The sequence below is a fragment of the Gobius niger genome, assembly GCF_951799975.1.
Source record: "Gobius niger genome assembly, chromosome: 3".
In the NCBI taxonomy this organism is placed as follows: Eukaryota; Metazoa; Chordata; class Actinopteri; order Gobiiformes; family Gobiidae; genus Gobius; species Gobius niger.
This window is the reverse complement of record NC_136854.1, coordinates 2,379,690-2,403,694: the sequence shown is the minus strand read 5'-3', so window position 1 is coordinate 2,403,694 and position 24,005 is coordinate 2,379,690. Positions and strand designations below refer to the sequence as shown.

Here is a 24,005-nt window from a genome sequence, read left to right as displayed (position 1 = left end):
CTCGTGTGGGAGGAAAACATACAAAGTCAATATCCCAAAGATACTGAGCCAGAAGTGGATACGAACTAGAAACTGAAACTCGAGGACAGGTCCTGCGTTATGTAGATTGTAATAAAGAATTACAATGCAATTTCCTTATATATGTTGCCAGCTCCCCCCCCTCATAATTTTAAGTCACAGTCATGTTTAGCATGAAACAAAAGTTCAATTGTCGTCTGTCCAGATCGTGTCATACGCGGGGGAAAAACCCACCATATCCCCCCTTCAATCAATTACCGTTCACGGTCTATTTTCACCACCATGTTAAAACCACCTCACCATTACATCAACATCATTTTATAATATATATGTTTTGCCTATATCTATATCTATATTATTTGTCTATATATATATCTATCAATATATATCTATATTGTCAGTATAAAGTTCGGGAATGTCCACAGCTACCATGGAGATCCGCCATCTTTGCAGCTGTTAGCATACATTTCCATTGACTAACATTAGCTAAAAATAGTATAAAAAGTGGAGAAAAAAGCTGTGGAACAACTCCGTAAGCTGCTGAGTTGCTGCTGGTAAATACATCTAACTCACTGTGGTGCCCAAGTTTTTCAATGTGAACAATAACTCCAGTATTTTAACTTTTAAAATCTCCATTAGTTTACAATTGCTGCTAATCCCATAATGCTTGGCGATATGACGTCACATTCCCGAACTCTATAATCCGATTGTTATAATGGTCAGGCAACTCCAACACAGCATGGCAGGAACTAGATCCAAAGTACACATCAAAGAAAATGCTATTAATGTATGCATTGCAACCATGAGTGTGCAGTTCAGAAGGATTTATAGAAATACACTTGAATCTAGAGCCTATAATATGAGAGCAGATCTGATTAGTACATGTTAGCAGAGTCACTTAAACAGCGTGGCATAAAACACAGCAGACACGTCTTTATTCTTTGTAGTGCTCACCCACACTGGGCGCACGCCATATTTATTGACACACGTGTTGCTAATCAGCAATCATCAACAATTTGCCACATGATCAGTGTCATTGACAATTTTGTAAACACAAAAATATATACATCAAATCAAAACAAAATGAGAGCATAGCTCAACAGTACATCAGCGTCATATAGAGAACACTAGTGGTACAATAATCAGTCTGTATACAACTCTTCTGAAGCTCAATGCACACCAAAACGCTCTTCAAAGGCTTTTCTTAAATCACGTGATTTATAAATTTATCAGAAAGGACACATATGTCCGTGTTTTAAGAGACAGAGCAAACGTGGCTCTGTTTTGCAGGTTAATAGCGAGTTAGCGACAGACACGAGTTTAACAGGCTTCCCCTGATGCCTGAGCCCTGACGATGGTTTCTCTGTCTCCGTAGCTTCTCTCGTCCCTCCAAAAAAGTTTTACGGTGGTCTCCCGGTCTGTCACAAGCCAGACCCGTGTCAGGAGGTTAAAAGCCTGTGTTTTTCTCCGAGGCGCTGCGTCTGGATTCAACAGATCTGAATCGTGGCGCAGGGTCCAGCGTCGCCGCGCGTCACTGCAACCTCGGTGTGCGTTCTCTCATAGAAAATGAAGTGATGATGCATATCTCGATAGAATGTGAGCGCCTTGCGCATCATTTACACCGAGTACGTTACGTCCACGGTCCGTTTTACGCACGTCTGCCATAACAATAGGAAAAGAATAAAATCAATCTGGCGGTTTACACCTGTACATCAGGTGTACGTCACGGCTCTAAGGCAGGAATACGCATTGATTCTATTTTTGACGGACGCCGGAGCATCGTCAAAGGCTTTTTCTACAGCGCAGTAGTTTGCTTATGCTGCATAATGAGCCATGTGCTCCACAAAAGGGAAAAACACCTGATAATGGCCTAGTTTTAACAGTGACGTCAAGGCGGAACTGCTTCTCCGTGTTTCCATGGGACGATAAACAGCGTAACACCACTTCAGAACAACATAACATCTCCTGGATATAGTTTAGCCCGCGATCCACGTCTAAAGCCAGGTCTCTCCACCGTGACTGCGCCGAGACCCACTGCACGGCCCGCCTTTCTTTTTCTCTCACACAAACTCCCTATGATTCGAAACTCCGGGGACCAAGAGCATGTTTGCTTAAGACGTTGGATATGAGGATGGGGATGATCGGAGGAGAACAGAGACAAGGAGAGGAGGACAGAGGACATAGACAAGCAGAAAACCGACTGGGACACATGAGTACTTGAGCGGAGGATGATGAGAGGGGGAGGAGAGGACACACACAGACCGGCAGCTCCATGTGATGTTTCTTGAGGCTCAGGTAAACCCGTTAACACTAAGCATTGCCTAAAAAGTTAAGTTATAACCTAGGAAATGCATATAAGCTCCTATACTGCATGTTAAACTCAGAAAATAAACCTGGCATTTCTGATTTACATGTAAAAGGCCGCATTACAAGACAGATTAAAGACGTACGGACTCTGTGTAAACTAGAATGCGTGATTTGACGTACGTAAAACGGACCATGGACAAAACGTACTTGGTGTAAATGAGGCGTTGTACCTTCCATCAGGTAGGGTGAGTTGGAACCCACACCAACCCATCGGCATCATGCGTGAGTCCGTTCGGAGATGGTACTTTTGTCCCAAGCAAGTGTGCCAGCCCAGTAGCGCTGGCATGAGGAGAAATCTTAAACCAAGTCCGAGTTCTGTAACCACACATTCAGCACTTCCCAAGATATGGAAACCACAATTCCCAAATGAGCTGGCAATGGCCTAAAAATATATCCATCCAATATGTATCCCACCTCTCTCCACAAGTTGGGATGGTTGAGCAAGTGGCACAGCCTAAACACATTACGGGCACGAGAGGCAAAAGTGAACCTGTGTGGCATAGACAAAGACCGTAAGGTAGAAGACAAGACCGTTGGTATATCTCACAAACAGAACTTTTTCAGTAATGCTCAATGACTGTTCCTCCTCAGCTGCTCCTCTGTCATCCGGTGTGCCCCAAGGATCCATTCTTGGCCCTATTCTGTTTTCACTGTACATGCTGCCACTTGGTCAACTTATCTCTAAACACAACGTTCACTTTCATTTCTATGCAGACGACCTCCAGATCTACCTACCTGTGATTCCCCCGGGGTTCTGACCCGTGGGATATCATCAGTAACCGCAAGTGTAGGTTGTCGTCGAAGATGATCTGGGGAGGATTCTGGGGAGAAGCGGGGAATAGAGATCGGAGAGTATGGCGATGAGGCAGGCGAGTAGGAGCTCAGAGCGTGCCCGCTGTGTGTCACGGCTTGGCCCTCCGTTGTCTCCTCTGCGAAGTTGCCCACAAAGTGTGAGGGATCGAGCCCGCTCAGTCCAGAGACGAGTCTGGGCCTCCAGGAAATACCTCCACTCCCCTGACCTCTTCCTGGTTGTAATCATTAGTATTATCACAATATCTCCCGTTGGAATAAGCGGGGGCTGGGGAAGCTGGGTAAACACTTCCTATTCTCCGTGCATAAGTACATAGTCATTAAGTTTTCAAATTAGTTGGGGCTTGTCCTGACTTACCCACGCCTGGTGCCCCTAAAAAATAATCCTGGCGCGAGTATAAGACTTTACGTACACGTACAAATCGTCATAGACTTGGGTCATTTTTCCTGCAGCCGGCCAATCGTTGCTGTATGGGACAGGCAGAGGAGCAAGTGTCATTTTTATTGTGTATGAGTCCCATGTGGGGGTGTCGTCGCCCATGTCGGGATAAAATCGGGACGTTGTGGCATAAAAAATAGAGATGTTCATTGTTCAGCTGCAGAATCTTTCCTGTGCAATAAATGACGATTACTAATGTTATTATAATTCTAATGGCCCCTATGGCACTCAAGGCTATATAGAATAGGCTTGTCAGGATGCCTTGGAGAGGTGACAATAGACTCCCTATTACACTGACCCCACACTGTCTCGTGCCCAGGTGATATAACAGAAGTTCTCTTATCCTATTGTAAGCTCAAAAGCAGGGAGGGTGGGTTCATTATCTGCCCAGTATGAGCTAGGGCGCAAGTGTTTACGGGGATGATTTATTCAATATTCTGTCTTTTTACATAAAGCCCCGTTCACCCATTGTTCACTTTCTGAATTTTTTTTTTCTATATTTATATTTTGGCTTAATTCTATTTCTTATTCAGATTTCACCTAAAATAGTTACTAACCCCCCCTTCCAGAGCCTCAGCCTCAGAGCCTCAGATTTGAAAAACTCAACAGAAAGGGGCGTTGCCTGGAGGACAAAGGGGCACGCAGGAGGGGTCAGGGGTGGGAGGGGCCTGGGTCTGTGATTGACAGGCTTGAGGCTTCTGATGTTGACGCTGCACCCGCAGCGCTCCTCATAAACAAGTAATGCTAACAAAATTCCTGGGCTAAATTCAGCTAACTAATCGAAGAATAAAAGCAACTACTACTAAACTAAACTACTAAACTACTAAAACTACAATATTCAACAACAACAACGCTATTAACACTGCACAATTACCTCTAATACAAAAAGCTATGCTAAAAAAATCGACCCTAAATGCTATAACTAATCGCAAACCTGACAATCGATGAAAATACTCTCTCGCTATTCCTTCTCCAACTCGCTGCGGGGTGTGTGCGAGACTGGGCCGCTTTTATACCCCAGAGCAGCAGAGCAACTGACGTCAGGCTTCACCGATGACACGTCAGGCTTCACGCCTGCGCAAATGGTGGGGCCAAATTCAAAATTCATATGTAGTAAATACAGGTTGCCTGCAGATGGCGACTCACTGACGGTTTTAGGCAGAAAGTTGATCTTTCAACTGATTTGCACTTAAGTGCCAAAATTACTTAAGTGCCCCAATTGGTGGAACAAAGTCCTACTTCTAAGCTTCTTTTAGACAGCGGCCTGTCTGACAGAGACACTGACGAGCCTTCAGACCAGAGCATAAACCCAGGGATCAGGGTCTGAGTGAAGGTGGTGTTGAAGATGCAGAGGTGGATCAGTTCCTCAGAGGAGACTGTGTAGAAGGACAGAGAGCCAGCAGCACAGTCCACATACACCCCTACTGTCCCAGAGGAGGAGCCGGGCTGAGGGAGGCGGGTTTGTTTGTGTTCATGCCAAACAGAGAAACCATCTTTAGAGCAGGACAGACTCCAGGACTGATCATTGTATCCAAACCCACTGTCAGCACCTCCTTTCCTGCCGATTCTTCTGTAAGACACTGATATATAAACCCTCCCACTCCACTGGACCTCCCAGTAACAGTGCTCAGTCAGACCAGAGTCACACAGAAGCTGAGGCCTGAACTCAAATCTGTCCTGATGATCTGGATACGGCTGATCCTCCCACACACGTGTGGCCTTCTTGTTGTTGTCAGACAGTTTGATTCTTCTCTGAGCTGTGTTTGGATCCAGAGAGAGTTCAATGAAATCTGACGGAGAGAAAACACAGCAGCAGTTAGTCCCTGTTCACTCTTTAGAGAACATTTAGTATATTGATTTGAAATGAACTGTAGGATTAAAATATATATAATGATAAATATATTATTGATTGAATTATTGTTTCACCATAGAAATTAAAAATGAGGACACTGTGCACATTTTAAGCCACGTTGTGTAACATTTCACGTATTAAAATAAGAGCATTCATTAATTTTTTTGTGCCTCCGTTTCAAAGGCTTTATTTGAATGACCCACTGCAGAAACGGCACAGTCTGAGTGAAGCTGAGCTTATTTATTTGAGCTTATGAGCTTATTCAGTTTAGTTTCTCTTGTGACGTAGCCACACATAACCTGTGTGACATTTAAGAACTTTTTTCATTAGTATTAAACTTGAATTCTTGTCTGTGTTGTGCTGTAGCAGATAAAGAAATATAATGAACATTTACATTTCACTCACAAGGACCACAACCTCAAATCAAGTGAAACAACTTTATTAAGCAAGCAAGATGACGGGGCGAATAATACAATAATGTGTTGGGGCTTTGTAGGAGACAACGACAAGCTCTTGGGCTTTCATCCCCACTGACCTGAAAGATAGAAGGAATGAAAAGTAAGGAAATATGGGTGGGAGGGAGGGGCACGTAAACGAGAACTAGGAGAGGCTGAGGAGAGGAACCGGGAGGTATTTATAGGATGGAAAGAAGGGGCGTACGTGAGGTGTGGTCCTGCTCCCGAACCTCAGATAACTACTTATCTCCATTTCACTGACAAAGGACCACACCCTCAAATCAAGTGAAGCAACTGTATTTAGCAAGCAAGATGACGGGGCGAATAATATAGTAGTGATGTGTTGTGGCTTCGTAGGAGACAACGATGAGCTCTCAGGCTTTCGACCCCCAAAGGTGGCCCATAAGAAGACGAACAGAGCGAATGGATTGAAAGGAAACGGCGAAGCCAATATGTGTAATGCCAGCAGACAGGACGATTGGAGCAGAAAGCATGGGCAAGAACTAGAGGAGACTGATGGGAAGTAACATGACCTGTAAGGACATGAATTAAGATGAGGGATTTAGACTTGGTCTAAAGTGGGTTAACAGATGTGCATAATTATGACGGAACAAGGAATCACCGGGCGGAAGGCAAGGATGACGGAAACCTGAAGCTTCAACAGCGACTTCCAGAGCTGACCGGGAGGTAGGACAGACTACTGGCTGTATGAAAATGCGGCCCGGGAGGCAACGAAGATAAGAGGTTCCTGGGAGAAGCTGCAGGTGTGTGAAACTAGTATCCCTTTGAGGTTATGTGGTGCACACACTACAGGATGCTCCGGATGCCTGTGTCGGGACAAATTAACAGTCAAACTGATGACACTATGCGATGAATGGAAAGTGGTTCTTCACCCCTGCCTGTGAAGCTTAGTGACAAAGTGCAGGCAATGCTAGACATGAATCCCTCAAAAAAACGGCTGAGAAGGAATCGCTGACATCCACGGTAGCGTCTTGAGGCTGGAGGGGACGTCTCGGAACCTGCGCCGAACCCTGCCTGAGAACCAATCTAGACGGGGCATTTCCACACTTGCAAAGGAATCTAGACGGGGCATCCTGGTGCCTGAGAAGGAACCCGGTGGGGCATCTCTGTGCTGGAGAAAACCTGGTGACGACATCCTGGACATGCAATGGAACCTAGACAAGGCATCTTGGCGCCTGGAAAGGAACCTGGTGACAACGTCTTTGACCTGCTATGGGACCAGGACGGGACATCTCGGTGCTTGAGAAGGGACCCGATGATTACATCTTGGGCCTGCAAAGGAACCTGGATGAGGAATCTCTGTACTAGCGAAGGAACCTAGATGGGGCAGCTCGGTGCCTGAGAAGGAACCTGGTGACGTCTTCGACCTGTGAAGGAACCTAGATGAGGCATCTCTGTGCTTGCGAAGGGATCTAGACGGGGCGTCTCGGGCCTGCGACGGAACCCAAGTGGGGCAACTCAGTGTTTGGAACAACTACGGAGAAGGCACAGCCAGGGACAACGAGGTAAAGGCATTGCTAGGGATAGCGGAGGCAACTCTAAACTCAAAAAGGCATGGCTGAGGATGACAAAGACCTGAGACAGCGCTGGAGATGACTAAGGTGAAGGCAGCGATTTTATTTTATTTTATTTTTTATTTGGTTTATTTGATAGGGACAGATACAAAAACATAGACTAATTGTAACATAAGTCTGATGTATGTATTGTGGTGCTTGTAGCAGAAGCTAATTTGCAGCACTTGTCCCTAGAAGGGCTCACAAACACAGTAAAAAGGTACAAAGCATGTTTAAAGGAGATGAGAAGACAATGACATTTACAGACTCTGGGCCAGATCTTGTGGTTCATAGCGCAGGCTGTAGAGAAGACGAGTACGCAGATGGGTGGAGCTCCTTGCAATCTTCAGTTTCATACCTGGCGCAAAAAGTGGACAGGACAGGAGGGGGGACAGACTCGCATTGTGATGTTATGGTGCCGCCCCCTCCCCATGTTTCCCCAGACCTGCGGAAGGCGGTGGTTTGCGAGGGGGGGTTCTCCTGTACACGCGTAACATGCGTGATGCAGCGCGCAATGTCTAATTAAGATGAAAGAAATAAAATTCCCTATTGGAACATTTGCGCTCCAGCTGGATTCTTGGAGCGGCTGAATTGAAAAAAAAAAAAAAGTTGCTCTGCTCCCTGTAAAATGCGCTTCTTTCTTTTGGACTGAGCTGTGGCTCCACAAGGAGCATCATCAGGAGGTAAAGACTGACACACGATGGAAATGCCTCCTTAAAACTCAGAACAGACCTGGTTTTGTGGCACTTGAAGGCGTGTGTGGTTTATTTATGGAAAACTGTTGTTGTTTTGGTGTTAGGGGTATGCGTGTTGATCTGCTGTATCAAAGTCAGCCCGTGCGTAACCGACGCTCAAACAGACTTTTCAAGGCAATTTCGCTTTTCTTTTCATTTTGACTTCGATTCTAAGGAAGAAGACAAGGCAGCGCGATGTAAAGATGAGCATAATGTGATTATTGCCATAGAAGAGTAGCACGAGTGGTGCTTGTAATGAACCACGCCTCAGGCTGCCTCTTGCTTTTAAATAACGCCCTCTCCCTAGTGGCGCAGCCTTCAGCGCATAACCTGCACCACATGCAAGTAGCACACGGACTGCGCCAGTTACAAGATCTGGCCCACTGAACTATACAGAAAAAAGACAGGGACACAACACTAAACATGAGTACAATGCTGCTGCCACACATCCATTATTTTTGCACGTTTTTTAAAGATGCCAAATCCGGTCAGAGATTTTAACTCAGCGGGAAATAAGTTCCACTGATTTGCAATCGCTGATGACGAGGCATTGTTCACGGTTCTGTAGGTAAGACTGGAACCAGGATATTGAGCGTTTAGTGAAATGGAAGGATGAGAGTTTTGATATGAGCTGACAATGGGGACGACACAAGCAGACGAAGGTGAGAGCGGGAGTGTCATGGATGACTGAGGCGAGGAAGGCAACATCCGGGACGACTGAGGCGAGGGAGGCAACGTCTGGTACGTCTGAGGCGAGGGAGGCAACGTCTGGTACGACTGAGGCGAGGGAGGCAACGTCTGGGACGAGTGAGGCGAGGGAGGCAACGTCTGGGACGACTGAGGCGAGGGAGGCAACGTCTGGGACGAGTGAGGCGAGGAAGGCAACATCTGGGACGACTGAGACGAGGGAGGCAACATCTGGGACGACTGAGACGAGGGAGGCAACGTCTGGGACGAGTGAGGCGAGGGAGGCAACGTCTGGGACGACTGAGACGAGGGAGGCAACGTCTGGGACGACTGAGGCGAGGGAGGCAACGTCTGGGACGACTAAGGTGAGGGAGGCAACGTCTGGGACGACTGAGACGAGGGAGGCAACGTGTGGGACGACTGAGGCGAGGGAGGCAACATCTGGGACGACTAAGGTGAGGGAGGCAACGTCTGGGACGACTGAGACGAGGGAGGCAACGTCTGGTATGACTGAGGTGAGGGAGGCAACTTCTGGGATGACTGAGGTGAGGGAGGCAACTTCTGGGACGACTGAGGTGAGGGAGGCAACGTCTGGGACGACTGAGACGAGGGAGGCAACGTCTGGGACGACTGAGACGAGGGAGGCAACGTCTGGGACGAGTGAGGCGAGGGAGGCAACGTCTGGGACGACTGAGACGAGGGAGGCAACGTCTGGGACGAGTGAGGCAACATCTGGGACGACTGAGGTGAGGGAGGCAACGTCTGGTACGACTGAGGCGAGGGAGGCAACGTCTGGGACGACTGAGACGAGGGAGGCAACGTCTGGGACGACTGAGGCGAGGGAGGCAACGTCTGGGACGACTGAGGCGAGGGAGGCAACGTCTGGGACGAGTGAGGCAACATCTGGGACGACTGAGGTGAGGGAGGCAACGTCTGGTACGACTGAGGCGAGGGAGGCAACGTCTGGGACGACAGAGGCGAGGGAGGCAACGTCTGGGACGACTGAGACGAGGGAGGCAACGTCTGGGACGACTGAGGCGAGGGAGGCAACGTCTGGGACGACTAAGGTGAGGGAGGCAACGTCTGGGACGACTGAGACGAGGGAGGCAACGTGTGGGACGACTGAGGCGAGGGAGGCAACATCTGGGACGAGTGAGGCAACATCTGGGACGACTGAGGTGAGGGAGGCAACGTCTGGGACGACAGAGGCGAGGGAGGCAACGTCTGGGACGACTGAGACGAGGGAGGCAACGTGTGGGACGACTGAGGCGAGGGAGGCAACATCTGGGACGACTAAGGTGAGGGAGGCAACGTCTGGGACGACTGAGACGAGGGAGGCAACGTCTGGTATGACTGAGGTGAGGGAGGCAACTTCTGGGATGACTGAGGTGAGGGAGGCAACTTCTGGGACGACTGAGGTGAGGGAGGCAACGTCTGGGACGACTGAGACGAGGGAGGCAACGTCTGGGACGACTGAGGCGAGGGAGGCAACATCTGGGACGACTAAGGTGAGGGAGGCAACGTCTGGGACGACTGAGACGAGGGAGGCAACGTCTGGTATGACTGAGGTGAGGGAGGCAACTTCTGGGACGACTGAGGTGAGGGAGGCAACTTCTGGGACGACTGAGGTGAGGGAGGCAACGTCTGGGACGACTGAGGCGAGGGAGGCAACGTCTGGGACGACTGAGGCGAGGGAGGCAACGTCTGGGACGACTGAGGTGAGGGAGACAACGTCTGGGACGACTGAGGCGAGATGTTGCCTCCAGATGTTGCCTCACTCGTCCCAGACGTTGCCTCCCTCACCTCAGTCGTAAAAAATAGCTGTCGCTAGAGGCTCGAGCGCAAGACAGAAGAGCCCAGGAGAGAGAGCTGAACGCTCAGCAGAGATATGAGAACTGGCACGTCGTTGCCAAGGGACACAATATGTAGCTCCGGCAACCCGGTGCCAAAGGTAGTGGAATACAGCATGAGAGCCATGGCTTGACTCTTCCGTCAAACACTTGTAACATAGAAATTAACAATTTGCAAAGCTTAATGTTTGCGTAAATGTGGTGAATTACACATTATATGTCCCCTTTTAGTGACTAGGGCACTTTACGTTGAACCTAGCAACTTGAGCCGAAATAAATATGTAGGCTGGATGGTAATGTGAAGGAAAGCACGGGGTGGAAAAGGAGATGGCGCGCTGCGGCCACACGACCTCTTTACGCATGGGACTCTAAACACTTGGACTGGAGTATTTGGGGACAGGCTTAGATAGATAGATGCTCCACCGACCACCAGCGCGGAAGTACAGTAAAGCTCACGGTTACCTGAATGGGATGACTGCGTAGTGTGACGCCCATGTGGAATCGGGGTTGAAGCCGGTGGCGTGTGCTCCGGCGCAACTCGGACAGGGGGACTCAGCCGCAGGACGCTAGTAAAACGAGCAACTTGCAAAGATAATGGAGGAGGGACAGACTCTCAAAGGCTGCGACACGAGGTAAGAGAAAAGATTGCCATATCACGAGTACATTTGCGAAGCCGGTACGATGCGTTCGGGGCATAGGAACAGGAGCGCGCACGTAGACGGGAATGAGGAGAGGCTGAGGAGAGGAACCGGGAGGTATTTATAGGATGGAAACCGGAAGGGACTTACGTGAGGTGTGGTCCTGCTCCCGAACCTCAGATAAGTACGTATCTCCATTTAAACTCATAGAAAGTGGTTTATGCAAACAAAGTTGAAACAAAGTGACTGGATCAAAGTCTCTAACGTCGCACATCAAACACTTCTCTGTGGTTCATTCAAATATTTATTTTTCAATCCAATGATTTCACATTATAATTCTCTCATTCTTAATTGTGGAACGTGGGAGTGGGGAGTGAAGGTCAGGAGTGCAGGGAAGGGAGGGAGTTCAGATTCCCAATGGCCTGGTGTATGAAACTGTTCTTCAGTCAACTGGACCTGGCCCGTGGATTCTGCAATCTCTTCCTTGAAGGCATTACCTTGAAGAGACTGTGTGATGGGTGTGTATGGTGGAGTATATGTCCTTAATGGAGGGGAGAGGGGCTGAACTGGACATTAAGAATCGTCCACGACAGAAAAACTACAAATACTTCAAATCCATTTTTTGCTGATCTTTGACACGTCCAAGGCTCTAAACACCACATCAGTCCCAGCTCTGAACTCTTCATTATTATAAAGAGAATCAGGTTTTTATGTTTGTAACAAACTTCAAAGGTTTTATTTTGAAACTGTTAAACAAAGGGTTAAAACGCACAAATAAATCACATGTTTAGGTCTTTTTGATAAGGTGAGAAGTGATGCTTGAGATTCGTGAAAAAATAAGAAAAAAGATGGAAGAACTTGGAATTTATAGCAGTTTGAAAAGTGTGTAATTTTTTGTACACTAGGGGGCAAAAGGGTGGAAAATGCAGATCTAGACATGAGACATGAGAGAAAAACAAACACTGGATTCTGACAATTTGACAACAAAGTTGCTGAAGATTTCATACAGTTGCTGCTGAGCCATCCTCATCATCTGTGTGGAATTTTGAATCCTCAGTTTGAAATTTCTCATACTGGATTGAAAAATAAATTGTGAGCACATCATTTTTGTCACTTTGAGAAAGAATGTAATTAAGTCCTGCCTCACTGCGCAGCTTGATTGTGACTGATAGATTCTCCATAACTGGACTTTGTATCATCATCATCCTCCTACTTCCCCGGATTGCTCACAGGCCCTTAAAACACAGAAAACACAGAAAATTACTATTGTACCAATGCGATGTATGGAGCAAATGAAATACGGTAGTGTGTGTCAAATGTTAAGTGACATGATTAAAAATGTTAATACATTGTCAGCCTCTAAATCAACATACTCTGGCCCTACAAGCCTTTCTGATAATATGTAGGAACATATTATCAGAAAGGCCTGCTAGTAGTTGAAATGTATCACAAACACCATGCTGCTCAAATGCTGCAGCAGACTTGGACAACCAGTGTCTACTTACGCTCCTGAGGGCTGACTCCTGTCTGGATGCAAGACAACCATGAAGCAGGTAAAGAGAGGTTTCTTAACGATGCGTGTGGTTTGTTGATGTCACTGTAGCAAAAACAAATAACATGCACTATGCATTGTACTCAGCATACTAGCTTCATTATGTTCACTTCACTCCCTTGAGCAACAGGGCGATCTTTCAGCTGCTCCTGATGAAGATTCTTGATATCTGAAGATGGGCTCCTGGACGCAGCAGTCACCTACAGGATCATCTGTGCAGAGGCTAGTTGATTACGATGGCAGATTTTGCTATGAAGCAGACAAAATCTAAAAATAAGTTATAGTCATTAAACTGAAATATGGAACATAATTAATTGGTTATTTTGTGGATATTCTTTACTGTTAATCAATTTTACCTTTAATATTCACCTTTATTGTTTACACTATTTTGTGACTGTGCAATATTTTTGCGATGAGCCTAGAGTAGTGTTTATTACTCTTCCAAACAACCAACACTGTTTGCATGTGTGTGTATGTATGACACAAAAATACATTAGCTGTCTGTACTTGCAAACTAGCAACTGTATAAAACAACAATGTCATTAAAATGTGTCAACACATTTCTTAGGCTGTTTTCACACATGTTGGAGGTCGTAGGTCGCCTCGAGGCCGCCTTAGCTCCAACTGCATTTACTCCAAAATTAATTCAGTCCGTGTTCACACGCGCTCGCACAAAGCATCGCAGCATCAGCCACGTAACAACAATCAGCCACGTAACAACAATCAGCTGTTCAACAAACTTGTTCCCATGACAACGAGCATCAGCCTGTCAATGCGCCGACACCGACACGCCGCACGTAGAGGCACGCGGTGGTCTCTCCCTCCTGGTTAAATACAGTGAGGGTGATATATACGCAGAGCGTGGAAAAATTAATCAGCTCATGGAGAGGAATGTTTCACAGCAGCAGGAAGGAAAAGATGGAAAACAGAGGCGTACCTGATGATTTAAAGGGGCTGGAAGCAAGTTCGCCATTTTATACTCACTACTGCCACCTCAGGCCATATGTGTAACTGCACCTTCTATATTAAGCTCGTGCATGACGGCAATTCGGGCCGAAGTGACACCTTTTTGAGTGACCGTACAGGATTTTAGAGGCAGTTGTGGTGAACAGGTCTGGGCTCATTCTACACATTAGGACATGGAGGAACATGTAGGGGGAGGAAAATACTTAATTTTAACATTTTTAAACTCCTTATAGTCCCTTTAAAGTAATCCAAACGTCCTCAGGCGGAGCGTAGTCATTCTTTCTTTGTGTATAAAAGAGGCATCAAAGCGAGAATAGTTCACCAGACGTCGGGCGCATTCACACCAAACCCGCTCCGACACAGACGACTGCTCAGGCTCCGAGACCGGCTGTTTAAGCCGTCTTAAAGTGCTGCGCTCAGATTCACGCTAAAGCGCCGCTGTTGGGCCAAAAGCCCCTTAAAGTCGACCTAACTACAGCCTGAGTGAAAACACCCTTACTCTCGGACAAATACACTGCGTTCCAAATTATTATGCAAATTGTATTTTTGTGTCAAAAATGCAAAAAAAATAAATAAATAAATAAATAATGAAACTCATGGATGGTATCATGTCTCAGGGCTCTATGAATCACTGACATTAATCTCCTGGGATGATTAGTTTTCAGGTTAAGCCCAGTTAAAGGAAAAACTACTGAAAAAGGATGTTCCACTTTATTAAGCAGATCATCATTTTCAAGCAATATGGTAAAGAAAAAGGATCTCTCTGCTGATGAAAATCGTGAAATAGTTGAATGCCTTGGTCTAGGTATGAAAACCTTCGATACTTCATGAAAGATGAAGCATAATCATCGAACTGATAAGAGATTTGTGGATGATTCAGACACACTCGGGTTTGTGCAGATAAAGGCACAATGAGGACGGTTTCTGATAGACAAACACATCAGATTAAGAGAATAGATGCTACAAAGCAGCATACAGGTATTTGAAGCTGCTGGTGCCTCTGGAGTCTCCCGAACATCAAGGTGTCGGACCCTCCAGAGGCTCAGAAATACATGACTCATTTTCAAACAGTCTTCAGTTCAGTTCACTGATGAGGCCGTGTGACCCTGGATGGTCAGATGGATGGAGTAGTGAATGGTTGGTGAATGGCCACAATGTCCCAACAAGGCTGTGACGTCAATAAGGAGGGGGCGGAGTCATGTTTTGGGCCAGAATCATGGGGAGAGAGCAGGTCAGTCCCTTTAGGATCCCTGAAGGTGTGAAAATGACCACTTTCTGACTGACCACTGTCTTCTATTGTGCAAAAAGAAGAGCTGTGTTTTCCCGAACAAGATCATCGTCATCATGACAACGAACCATGTCCTATTGAGAACCTTTGGAGCCTCAACAAGTAAAACTTCTATGAGGGTGGGAGGCAGTTTTCATCCAAACAGCAGCTCTGGGAGGCTATTCTGACATCCTGCAAAGCAATCCAAGCAGAAACTGTCCAAATCTCACAAGTTTAATGGATTTAAGAATTTTGAAGCTGCTCAAAGAAGGTCCTATGGTCAAATATAACTTGACCTGTTTAGATTTTTTTTAATTGAAATAGTTTTTGATTTCAGTAAATATGACCTCCTAATGCTACAAATTCAATAAATGACCATTTTCAGTTAATTACAAGCTTTAAAATGTATTGAAACGATGAGTTGCATAATAACTTGGAACAGTGGATTTTGAGGTTTTTACTATATTTATTTTTGAAAAAAATACTGTTTTCACTGGGAGATTTTTTCAACCACATTTAAATGATCCTCTACCAGTTAAAGACTTGACAATGATGCTGACTCTCATTTGAGTTGACAATTTAGAAAATCTTCGAAAAATGTTATTTGCAGAATAATTTGGAACGCAGTGTATTAGTAATCTGTTAGAGTCAGGCTTTTCGATGCAGAATGAGAGGGATCGCCATGTCGTCACGTCCGAGGCACTGGTGGGCAAAGCAAATGTATTAAATAGATATTAAAAGTTCTATGGTGGGTCAACACATCGTTCACAAACAGTGCATTGCATCTGTGAAAAGATCGGTGCTGTAAAAGATCTGTGACTCAAATAAACAGTTCTTCAAGCTCGGAAAAATCAGCTATTTGGTGAAAATTGCTGCAATAAACAATAACAGCGATCCTCCCTGTACCCAAAACCCAAACAACAACATTGAACAGGCAAAATTATTTTAGGTAAAAAAACAAACCTGATTTGATAAGATTGATGAAGGTTAATGGTCTTATTGGAAGATCCCCTGTGGCCCGTCCTGGGATGTGAAAGCACCAAGGCAACAATACTTAAGCATTTTACAGTCGATGCATTTACTATTTTCTATATTCTCCTCTGTTGTCCACTCTTGTTATTGTTATTTGTTTTAACATGATGTGATCACTGTTCTCATTCCTGTCTGTACATAGTCTGTACATAGTCTGTATATCGTGTCTCTGTATGTTTTTACTAACTTGTGTGTAACATCAACCTGCCAGGGCGTCTGCAGATGGAAATTAGCCTAAGGCTATAATCTGGCATATTTACATTTGTAAAAATGTTCATTAATATGTATTGTCCCTCCTTTTCAAATAAAAAATAAAATAAAATAAAAAAAATAATAATTTCTGAATAAAAAATATCAGACATGGTGGCGCATACAATAATTAAGAAAACATGACAGAACTATTCTATATGCAATAGTTAGCTTAGGCCAGTGAGTTTAGCTTCTTCATGGTAGATCTCAAACTAAAAATGTCATTCGCTATGCACAGACAAAAAAATATATACATATAATGGACCTTACCTGTCAAGTCCGCTGATAGCACTCGCCCATTTCCTCTGTGCATGGTCCACAGAAAAGATTCATCCTTGCCTTTTCAGACTCGGCTTGTTTTCTTCTTCGTTCGAATAAATGGCGGCCGACTAGCCAGCTTTCTTCTGCCATCGCAATTAAAGCGGTGAATATTGCAAAGAAATGATTAACGCTTAATTTGCTTCCCTTCGAGCACAGCAGACTCATATGAGCAGCTTCAAGTGAAAGCAGGAAGTAAAACAGGAAGTACATATATCTGTCCAATCACAGTGAAGCACCAAAGTCATGGGCTCAATCCGAAACCATCAAATTGTAGCCTCTAAGCACTAACACTAGCAACTAACTCCTTAACCTTTCATGGGGTCAACTGTTAGACCTCTATGTAGTTAGTGAACTAGACCTTCAGCAGCATTTGAACAATCCGTCCGTCCTTAAACAGGGGAAAAGGAAGTGACATCACCAACAGCTGCTTTTCTTCTTCTTTAAAGTTATTGGTGGAGTGAGGCCAAACAAAAGTGCATGTCGCCCCCTAGTGTCCAACAACAACATAGTGTCCAAACAAAGACATTTGAGGAGAAAAATAAATCCAAATGATCCAAACATTTCCCTTTAGTGTTATTTTATTTCAACAGCTGTTTCATAAAGCTACATTATGCAAATGATCCACGTGGCTTAGGTTTCTACTAAATGAAAACAAAAGCATTTAATCTGTTTACTGAGTTTACTCTTTAACACTGACATGTGACTGAGCTGTGGTGACGACAACATGGATTTATCACTTTTATAAAGTTTGAATTGTGCAGAATCTTAATTTTTAATTATTATTATTTGTATTATTAAATGTGCTCCTGTCAATCAACAGTGGTTGCGCATGAATCACTCGAGGGTGGGGGCGAGGGGGGTGGGGGGATTTGGCGCAGGGGCTTGTGGGATGGCACATAGCTCCTAATCACTGGTTAGTTAGCATCAGAGGTCCCTATGCTAAAGTGGCCATGATAGTTAGCATCAAGTCTCCTTTTCCTAACTCCTTCCTAACTGACTTACCAATTCGGAGGCATCTTGCCATGGCGGACGCTGACGCACATCCGGTTTGGCGTAAGAGCTCTTAGCAATCTGCCCGTTTCGGACGCAGCCCTAGGCTCCTTCCGAAACCATCAGATTGCTAAGAGCTCTTACGCCAAACCGGATGTGCGTCAGCGTCCGCCATGGCAAGTTGCTTCCGAATTGGTAAGTCAGTTAGGAAGTGGTTAGGAAAAGGAGCCTTGATGCTAACTATCATGGCCACTTTAGCATAGGGACCTCTGATGCTAACTAACCGGTGATTAGGAGCTATCTGCCATCCCATAAGCCACTGCGCCAAACCCCCCCACCCTCGAGTGATTCATGCGCAACCACTGTTGATTGACAGGAGCACATTTAATAATAAAAATAATAATAATAATAATTAAAAAATAAGATTCTGCACAAGCCACACTTTATAAAAGTGATAAATCCATGTTGTCGTCCCCACAGCTCAGTCACATGTCAGTGTTAAAGAGGAAACTCAGTAAACAGATTAAATGATTTTGTTTCATTTAGAAGAAACTTAAGCCACATGGATCATTTGCATAATGTAGCTCTATGAAACAGCTGTTGAAATAAAATAACACTAAAGGGAAATGTTTGGATCATTTGGATTTTTTTCTCCTTAAATGTCTTGGTTTGGGCACTATGTTGTTGTTGGACACTAGGGGGCGACATGCACTTTTGTTTGGCCTGCACTCCACCAATAACTTTAAAGAAGAAGAAAAACACCTGTTGGTGATGTCACTTCCCTTTACCCTGTTTAAGGACGGACGGATGCATAGAGGTCTAACAGTCGACCCCATGAAATGTTAAGGAGTTAGTTTCTCGTGTTAGTGCTTAGAGGCTACAATTTGATGGTTTCAGACGCAGCCCTAGCCTTTCCATAATGGTTACTTGCATTTCTGTTTTGGAAAATGTTTGCGTGCTTCAGGATGTTTGTCCTTTTCCACTTTTGTTTTTAGCGTTTCCACAAATGTTTTTGTGACTTGCGCTTCAGGGCCACCTTACATATATGGAGATAAAAAGTACAGAAAGTTGGCATTGAAATATTTTTTTTTTTCGATACTGCCCCCTACCGGACCTTTTCAGTCAGTCAAGTAGGTACCGTTTAAAGGTTCCCATCCCTAAATATGGGTTAAATGAACTTTCTCCAGAAAAATAGTGAAGATCTCAGTTACAGTTATAGCTACTTCTCTCAAAAGAAATTCAGTTACTTTAAGTTAGTTGCTTTCAAGGTACCTAGTTACTGGGGAAAGTAACTTTTTTACGCAAAATTATCTTATTAATGTATTGTCTCCATAACTGGATAGTCAGGGAGGCTGCCAGTCTTCTGGCTAGCTTACATGACAGCCCTATCGTGCCACCACGACTGGTCAACAGTGTCAACAATGTCACAACACCGCAGTGCAAGGCTACTGCTATTACGAAGCCTTACACTGGGCTATAGTTCCGTCAAATGGAGATGAAAGTCGGAGACACGAAGAAGCGAGATGTAATGGATTTAATAAGAAAAGGAGACGGAACTCAGCCCCTAGATGGAGGAGACAGCGGAGAAAGCGGAGAGAAGCTAGCCGTTATCGGCGAGGGGAAGCTGAACAGTTTGTCTCCAAACTGACAACAAAGTGCTGCTACACTCTGTTCGCGGTTGAAATGTAGCTGGAAAGGGTGGTTTTCGTGCACATTTGCTGATGTAAAGTTGTGCTGGTTTATGTAGGGCTGTGGCCATGAAATGAGTTGCTTGTGCCGCTGAAAAAAAAAATTATGAAGGAGGTGCTGCAGTGTTTTTCTTTCTTTATTTCACTCTGTCATTGGCCGCTACTTTCTGTGTGTTCACTTTAGGGACAGTAAAATCACACGTTTCTCCTGTGCGTCCGAAATTGGGCCTACGACTAGAGTCTCGTCGCGTCTTTCTGCTGCTTACACTACAAAATCCCAACATGAGGCGGGCATTTCAACAAGTAACGAACCAATTTAAACGTACAGTTCCGATAAACGCCTTAAGGATTTTGACAACCTAACTAGTGCTCGATACCACAATAATAACATAGTTACTGTTATTAGTTAGTAAATAACTCGCTACTCCCAACACTGAACACCTCTCTCCTCCTCTCCTCTCTGGACTGGTTATGTGAAGAGGCAAATGCCTAAATATCTCCATTTCAATGACATCATTGCTACATGTTTTGAAACATGTGTGTTCTCGATCTCTTTTTATGGTGTGTGCATTTAAACAGCCTGATTCTGGATTGAAGACTTTAACAGGATGTTTCTCAGTTGTCCTTGGACCGATTTTAACCATTTAAAAACTCAGAGAAATGTTAAAATCTCAACTGCTTCAATCTAACACCACTCACCCTGAGACTAAACCACGCCCCCTCAGGCTAACACCACGCCCCCTCAGGCTAGCACCACGGCCCCTCAGACTAAACCACGCCCCCTCAGACTAAAAAAAAGAGAAAAGAAACGCAATAATGCATAGGCTATAAAATGTCCAGATCTGGACTTTTAACAAGATTTGATTGTCATCTATTTCACGTCTGTTCATCAAAGAGCTACAAAATCACGTATAAGTTGTATTAGAGTGTCTAGTTTTGTCATTAGAAGAAAAAAAACAAAAAACGCAAAAACGTGTTTTTCCATTTTTGGCACTCAATGTGTAGATTAAGAGTCAGACTTACATCTCCAGATCGGGTTCATCCATTGTTCTCCAGCAGGACTCAGTCTGAAACAGACACAGACTCAGATCCACAGTTTGTTTGGGTCAACTGTAATAACTGTAAAAACGGTCCTCACCTGAGAGTGGAGGGTAAGCAGTGCTGATGCTTCTGATGGTTCAGGACTGTCCGACTAGGGGAGCTGAGGACTGAGGACAGAGCTTCACAGCTGCTCTCTGACAGGTTACAGCCGCTCAGTCTGGAGAGAACACACTGTTTCAGGAGACGTTTATAAGGTTCATACTTACATAGACCTCACTCACAGAGCTTTGTTGGAGGCTTTGACCACTGGCAGCAGCCTCAGCAGAGTCTCCTCTGAAGCACAGTATTTCTTCAGCTCAAACTGCTCCAGAGCTTCTTCTGATGACAGTAAGATGAAGGCCAGAGCTGAGCACTGAGCAGGAGACAGTCCACCTTCAGACAGACGTCTTGAGCTCAGGTACTGTTGGACCTGCTCCACCAGAGAACCATCATTCAGTTCATTCAGACAGTGGAGCAGGTTGATGCTTCTCTCTGCAGACACTTCCTCACTCAGCTTCTGTTTGATGTACTCAGCTGTTTTCTGATTGGTCTGGGAGCTACTTTCTGTCTGTGTCAGCAGACCTTGGAGAAGGCTCTGATTGGTCGGCAGTGAAAGACCCAGGAGGAAGCGCAGGAACAAGTCCAGGTGTCCGTTTGGACTCTGTAAGGCCTGGTCCACAGCCGTCTGGTGCAGATGTTTCAGTTCATGTTTGACTCTGAGCAGAGTGGGCTTCTGTGTTTTTGTGGAGAGCAAGTTGACTCCAGTGTCGATGAAGGTTTGATGGACGTGAAGAGCAGCCAGAAACTCCTGCACACTCAGATGGATGAAGCAGTAGACCTTGTCCTGGTACAGGCCTGGCTCCTCTCTAAAGACCTGTGTGAAGACTCCGGAGTACACTGAGGCGGCTGCAGCGTCCAGCCCACACTCGCTCAGGTCACTCTCGTAGAAGATCAGGTTTCCTTTCTGCAGCTGCTCAAAGGCCAGTTTTCCCAGAGACTGCACCATCTTCCTGGTCTCTGGACTCCAGTGTGGGTCTGTCTCAGATCCTCCTTCATACTTGATGTTCTTGACTTTGGCCTGAACCACCAGGAAGTGGATGTACATCTGAGTCAGGGGCTGTTTCTCAATTGCGAGGATCCGTCCTCCGTTTGGCCACTTCGTTGACGTCCTCGGTGGCGGCTCCTCCAAAACGGAGCGGAGTGTCCTCTCACCGCCGCCTTTGAGCTCGAATGGAACGGCCTCCGGAGCGAGCGGCTGCGTCATGTCACGTGTCAATCTATGCTCATTAAAACAACTGTTTTATGATTAACAGAGGCCAGGAAACTGTTTATGTGGAACACAACTTTTTTAAAGTGAGTTCAAACTAATAACGTTTTGCGAGAAAAGAAAAAAGAAACTATGCTGCAGTGCATCATGGGTAATTTCAGCTCTCCGAGGCAGCGGAGGATCCACTGCTGTATCCTTCGTAAATGAGCCAAACGGAGGAGTCGAGCTGCGAGGGGGCGAGTGGTCCAGGTGAAATGGAACACCACTTGGCGGCGCCGTGATGACGCAAATGACGTCCGAAGTGGTCGAGACGCCGAGGATCCTGGCAATTGGGAAACAGCCACTGTCTTGGGCAGCTCTGCTCTCTCTCTGGTCTTCAGCACATGCTCCAGGACTGTGGAGAGGATCCAGCAGAAGACTGGCATGAAGCACATGATGTGGAGGCTTCGGGACGTCTTGATGTGGGAGATGATTGTGTGGGCCTCGTCTCTGAACCTGTTCCTGAAGTACAGCTCCTTCTGTGGGTCGCTGAACCCTCGCACCTCTGTCACCATGGAGACGCACTCAGCAGGGATCTGATTGGCCGCCGCGGGGCGTGTGGTTATCCAGAGGCGAGCGGAGGGAAGCAGGCTCCCCCTGAGGAGGTTCACCAGCAGCTCCTCCACTGAGGCGCTCTCTGTGGGCTCCGACAGGGCCTTGGTTTGGGTGAAGTCCAGAGGAAGTCTGCACTCGTCCAGACCGTCAAAGATGAAGAGCAGCTGCAGATCTTCAAAGCTGCTCACTTCTTCTGTTGCTCTAAAGAAGTGATGGAGCAGCTGCACCAGGCTGAAGCTCCTGTCCTTCAGCACATTGAGTGCTCTGAAAGTGAAGGGGAACAGCAGCTGGACGTCCTGGTGGGCTTTGCCTTCAGCCCAGTCCAGACTGAACTTCTGAGTGAGCAGTGTTTTCCCGATGCCAGCCACTCCCTTTGTCAGCACTGTTCTGACGGGCGCCTCTGTGTCCGCAGGGCCTTTAAACATGTCTTCACATGTGATGGCTGTCTCTGCTCCGCCTGCTTTCCTGGAGGCTGTTTCCATGTGTCTGACCTCATGTTCCTGGTTGACCTCTGAGGCCCCTCCCTCTGTGATGTAGAGCTCTGTGTAGATCTGCTGCAGGAGGGCGGGGCTTCCTTGTTTAGCCACGCCCTCAAACACACACTGACACTTCTGCTGCAGGTCACGCTTCAGTTTACGCTGAAGAACTCCAGAACATCTCCCTGAATGAAGACACAGACAGAGCCTGAGTCTCAGAGAAGATCAAATGACTGAGTGAAATGGACCTACTGCTCCACAGACGCTCAGCCAGCTCCTTCTGCTGCCTCCTCCTCAGGAAGTTCACAGTGATCTTCAGAAAAGCCTCTCCATCCTCATCAGGCTCTAAGCATTCTGGGTAATCTGTGCTCAGAACCTTGTGGAGCTTCTTCAGCTCCTTCTGGACAAAAGTGAAGATGTCCTCCTCCAGAAGCTGCACAGACACATTAGAAACAACACGAATGCAGTCAGTGTCAGATCTGTGTGAAACAAGTCCATTCATCTGAACATCTCCAAACTTCAGTGAAGGACACACCTTAAATATGGAGTCCAGCTGAGTGTGATGTTGCTGAGCTCTGAGCTCTGGAGCCTGCTCCACTCTGTGACAGAGACACAACAAACACCTCAGGATTCAGCTGTTTCTCTCACACTTTCAGAACCTCATTAAACCACTGTCTGTCCTTGTGTTTAAACAAACTCAATCTTACAGATCTGAGGAGAAGTTCAGTGGTTCCCACATGGACCCATCGCTCCTGAGGGACTCACAGACGGGGCCTGGTTCCGAACCTTCTGGTTTGACGTCAACACTGGGTCTAACTCAGACAAATACATTTACAATAAACATTAAATATTTATATCAAATGTGATGGATCCCGGTTTATTTGATGATAAACAACTGAGAGATAAATTAGATTAATTTACAATTAAGTTTTATCAAACACTTGAAAGTGGATAATTAGCCAGATTTATTTACAGGTTCTTTTTCATCTTCCGTCTACAGTCCATTATGTGGTTATTACTAGTAATGCCAAAAAACCCGGCGGTCCGGAACTCTTCCTGAAGCAGATGCTTCGAGACACAGCGTCGGAGCCTCTTTCGG

The 24,005-nt window shown here is 45.9% G+C and overlaps 3 protein-coding genes across 3 annotated transcripts in view; all 3 read right to left on the bottom strand.

The window, feature by feature from the left end:
- The window catches only part of LOC306960565 (protein NLRC3-like), a gene marked incomplete at both ends in the record, with an annotated part of 303,489 nt that overhangs the window by 88,493 nt on the left and 190,991 nt on the right, over nucleotides 1–24,005 (bottom strand). The window lies entirely within an intron of this gene.
- LOC306960416 (protein NLRC3-like) overlaps nucleotides 1–24,005 on the bottom strand; it is a gene marked incomplete at its 3' end in the record, with an annotated part of 232,902 nt that overhangs the window by 65,161 nt on the left and 143,736 nt on the right. The window lies entirely within an intron of this gene.
- The window catches only part of LOC306960421 (uncharacterized protein), a gene marked incomplete at both ends in the record, with an annotated part of 68,009 nt that overhangs the window by 42,870 nt on the left and 1,134 nt on the right, over nucleotides 1–24,005 (bottom strand). The window contains 3 exons of the mRNA XM_079552852.1: nucleotides 22,799–23,091; nucleotides 23,159–23,339; nucleotides 23,442–23,505. Of these exons, the coding sequence (XP_079408978.1) occupies nucleotides 22,799–23,091; nucleotides 23,159–23,339; nucleotides 23,442–23,505 (538 nt within the window). The remainder of the gene's footprint in view (nucleotides 1–22,798; nucleotides 23,092–23,158; nucleotides 23,340–23,441; nucleotides 23,506–24,005) is intronic.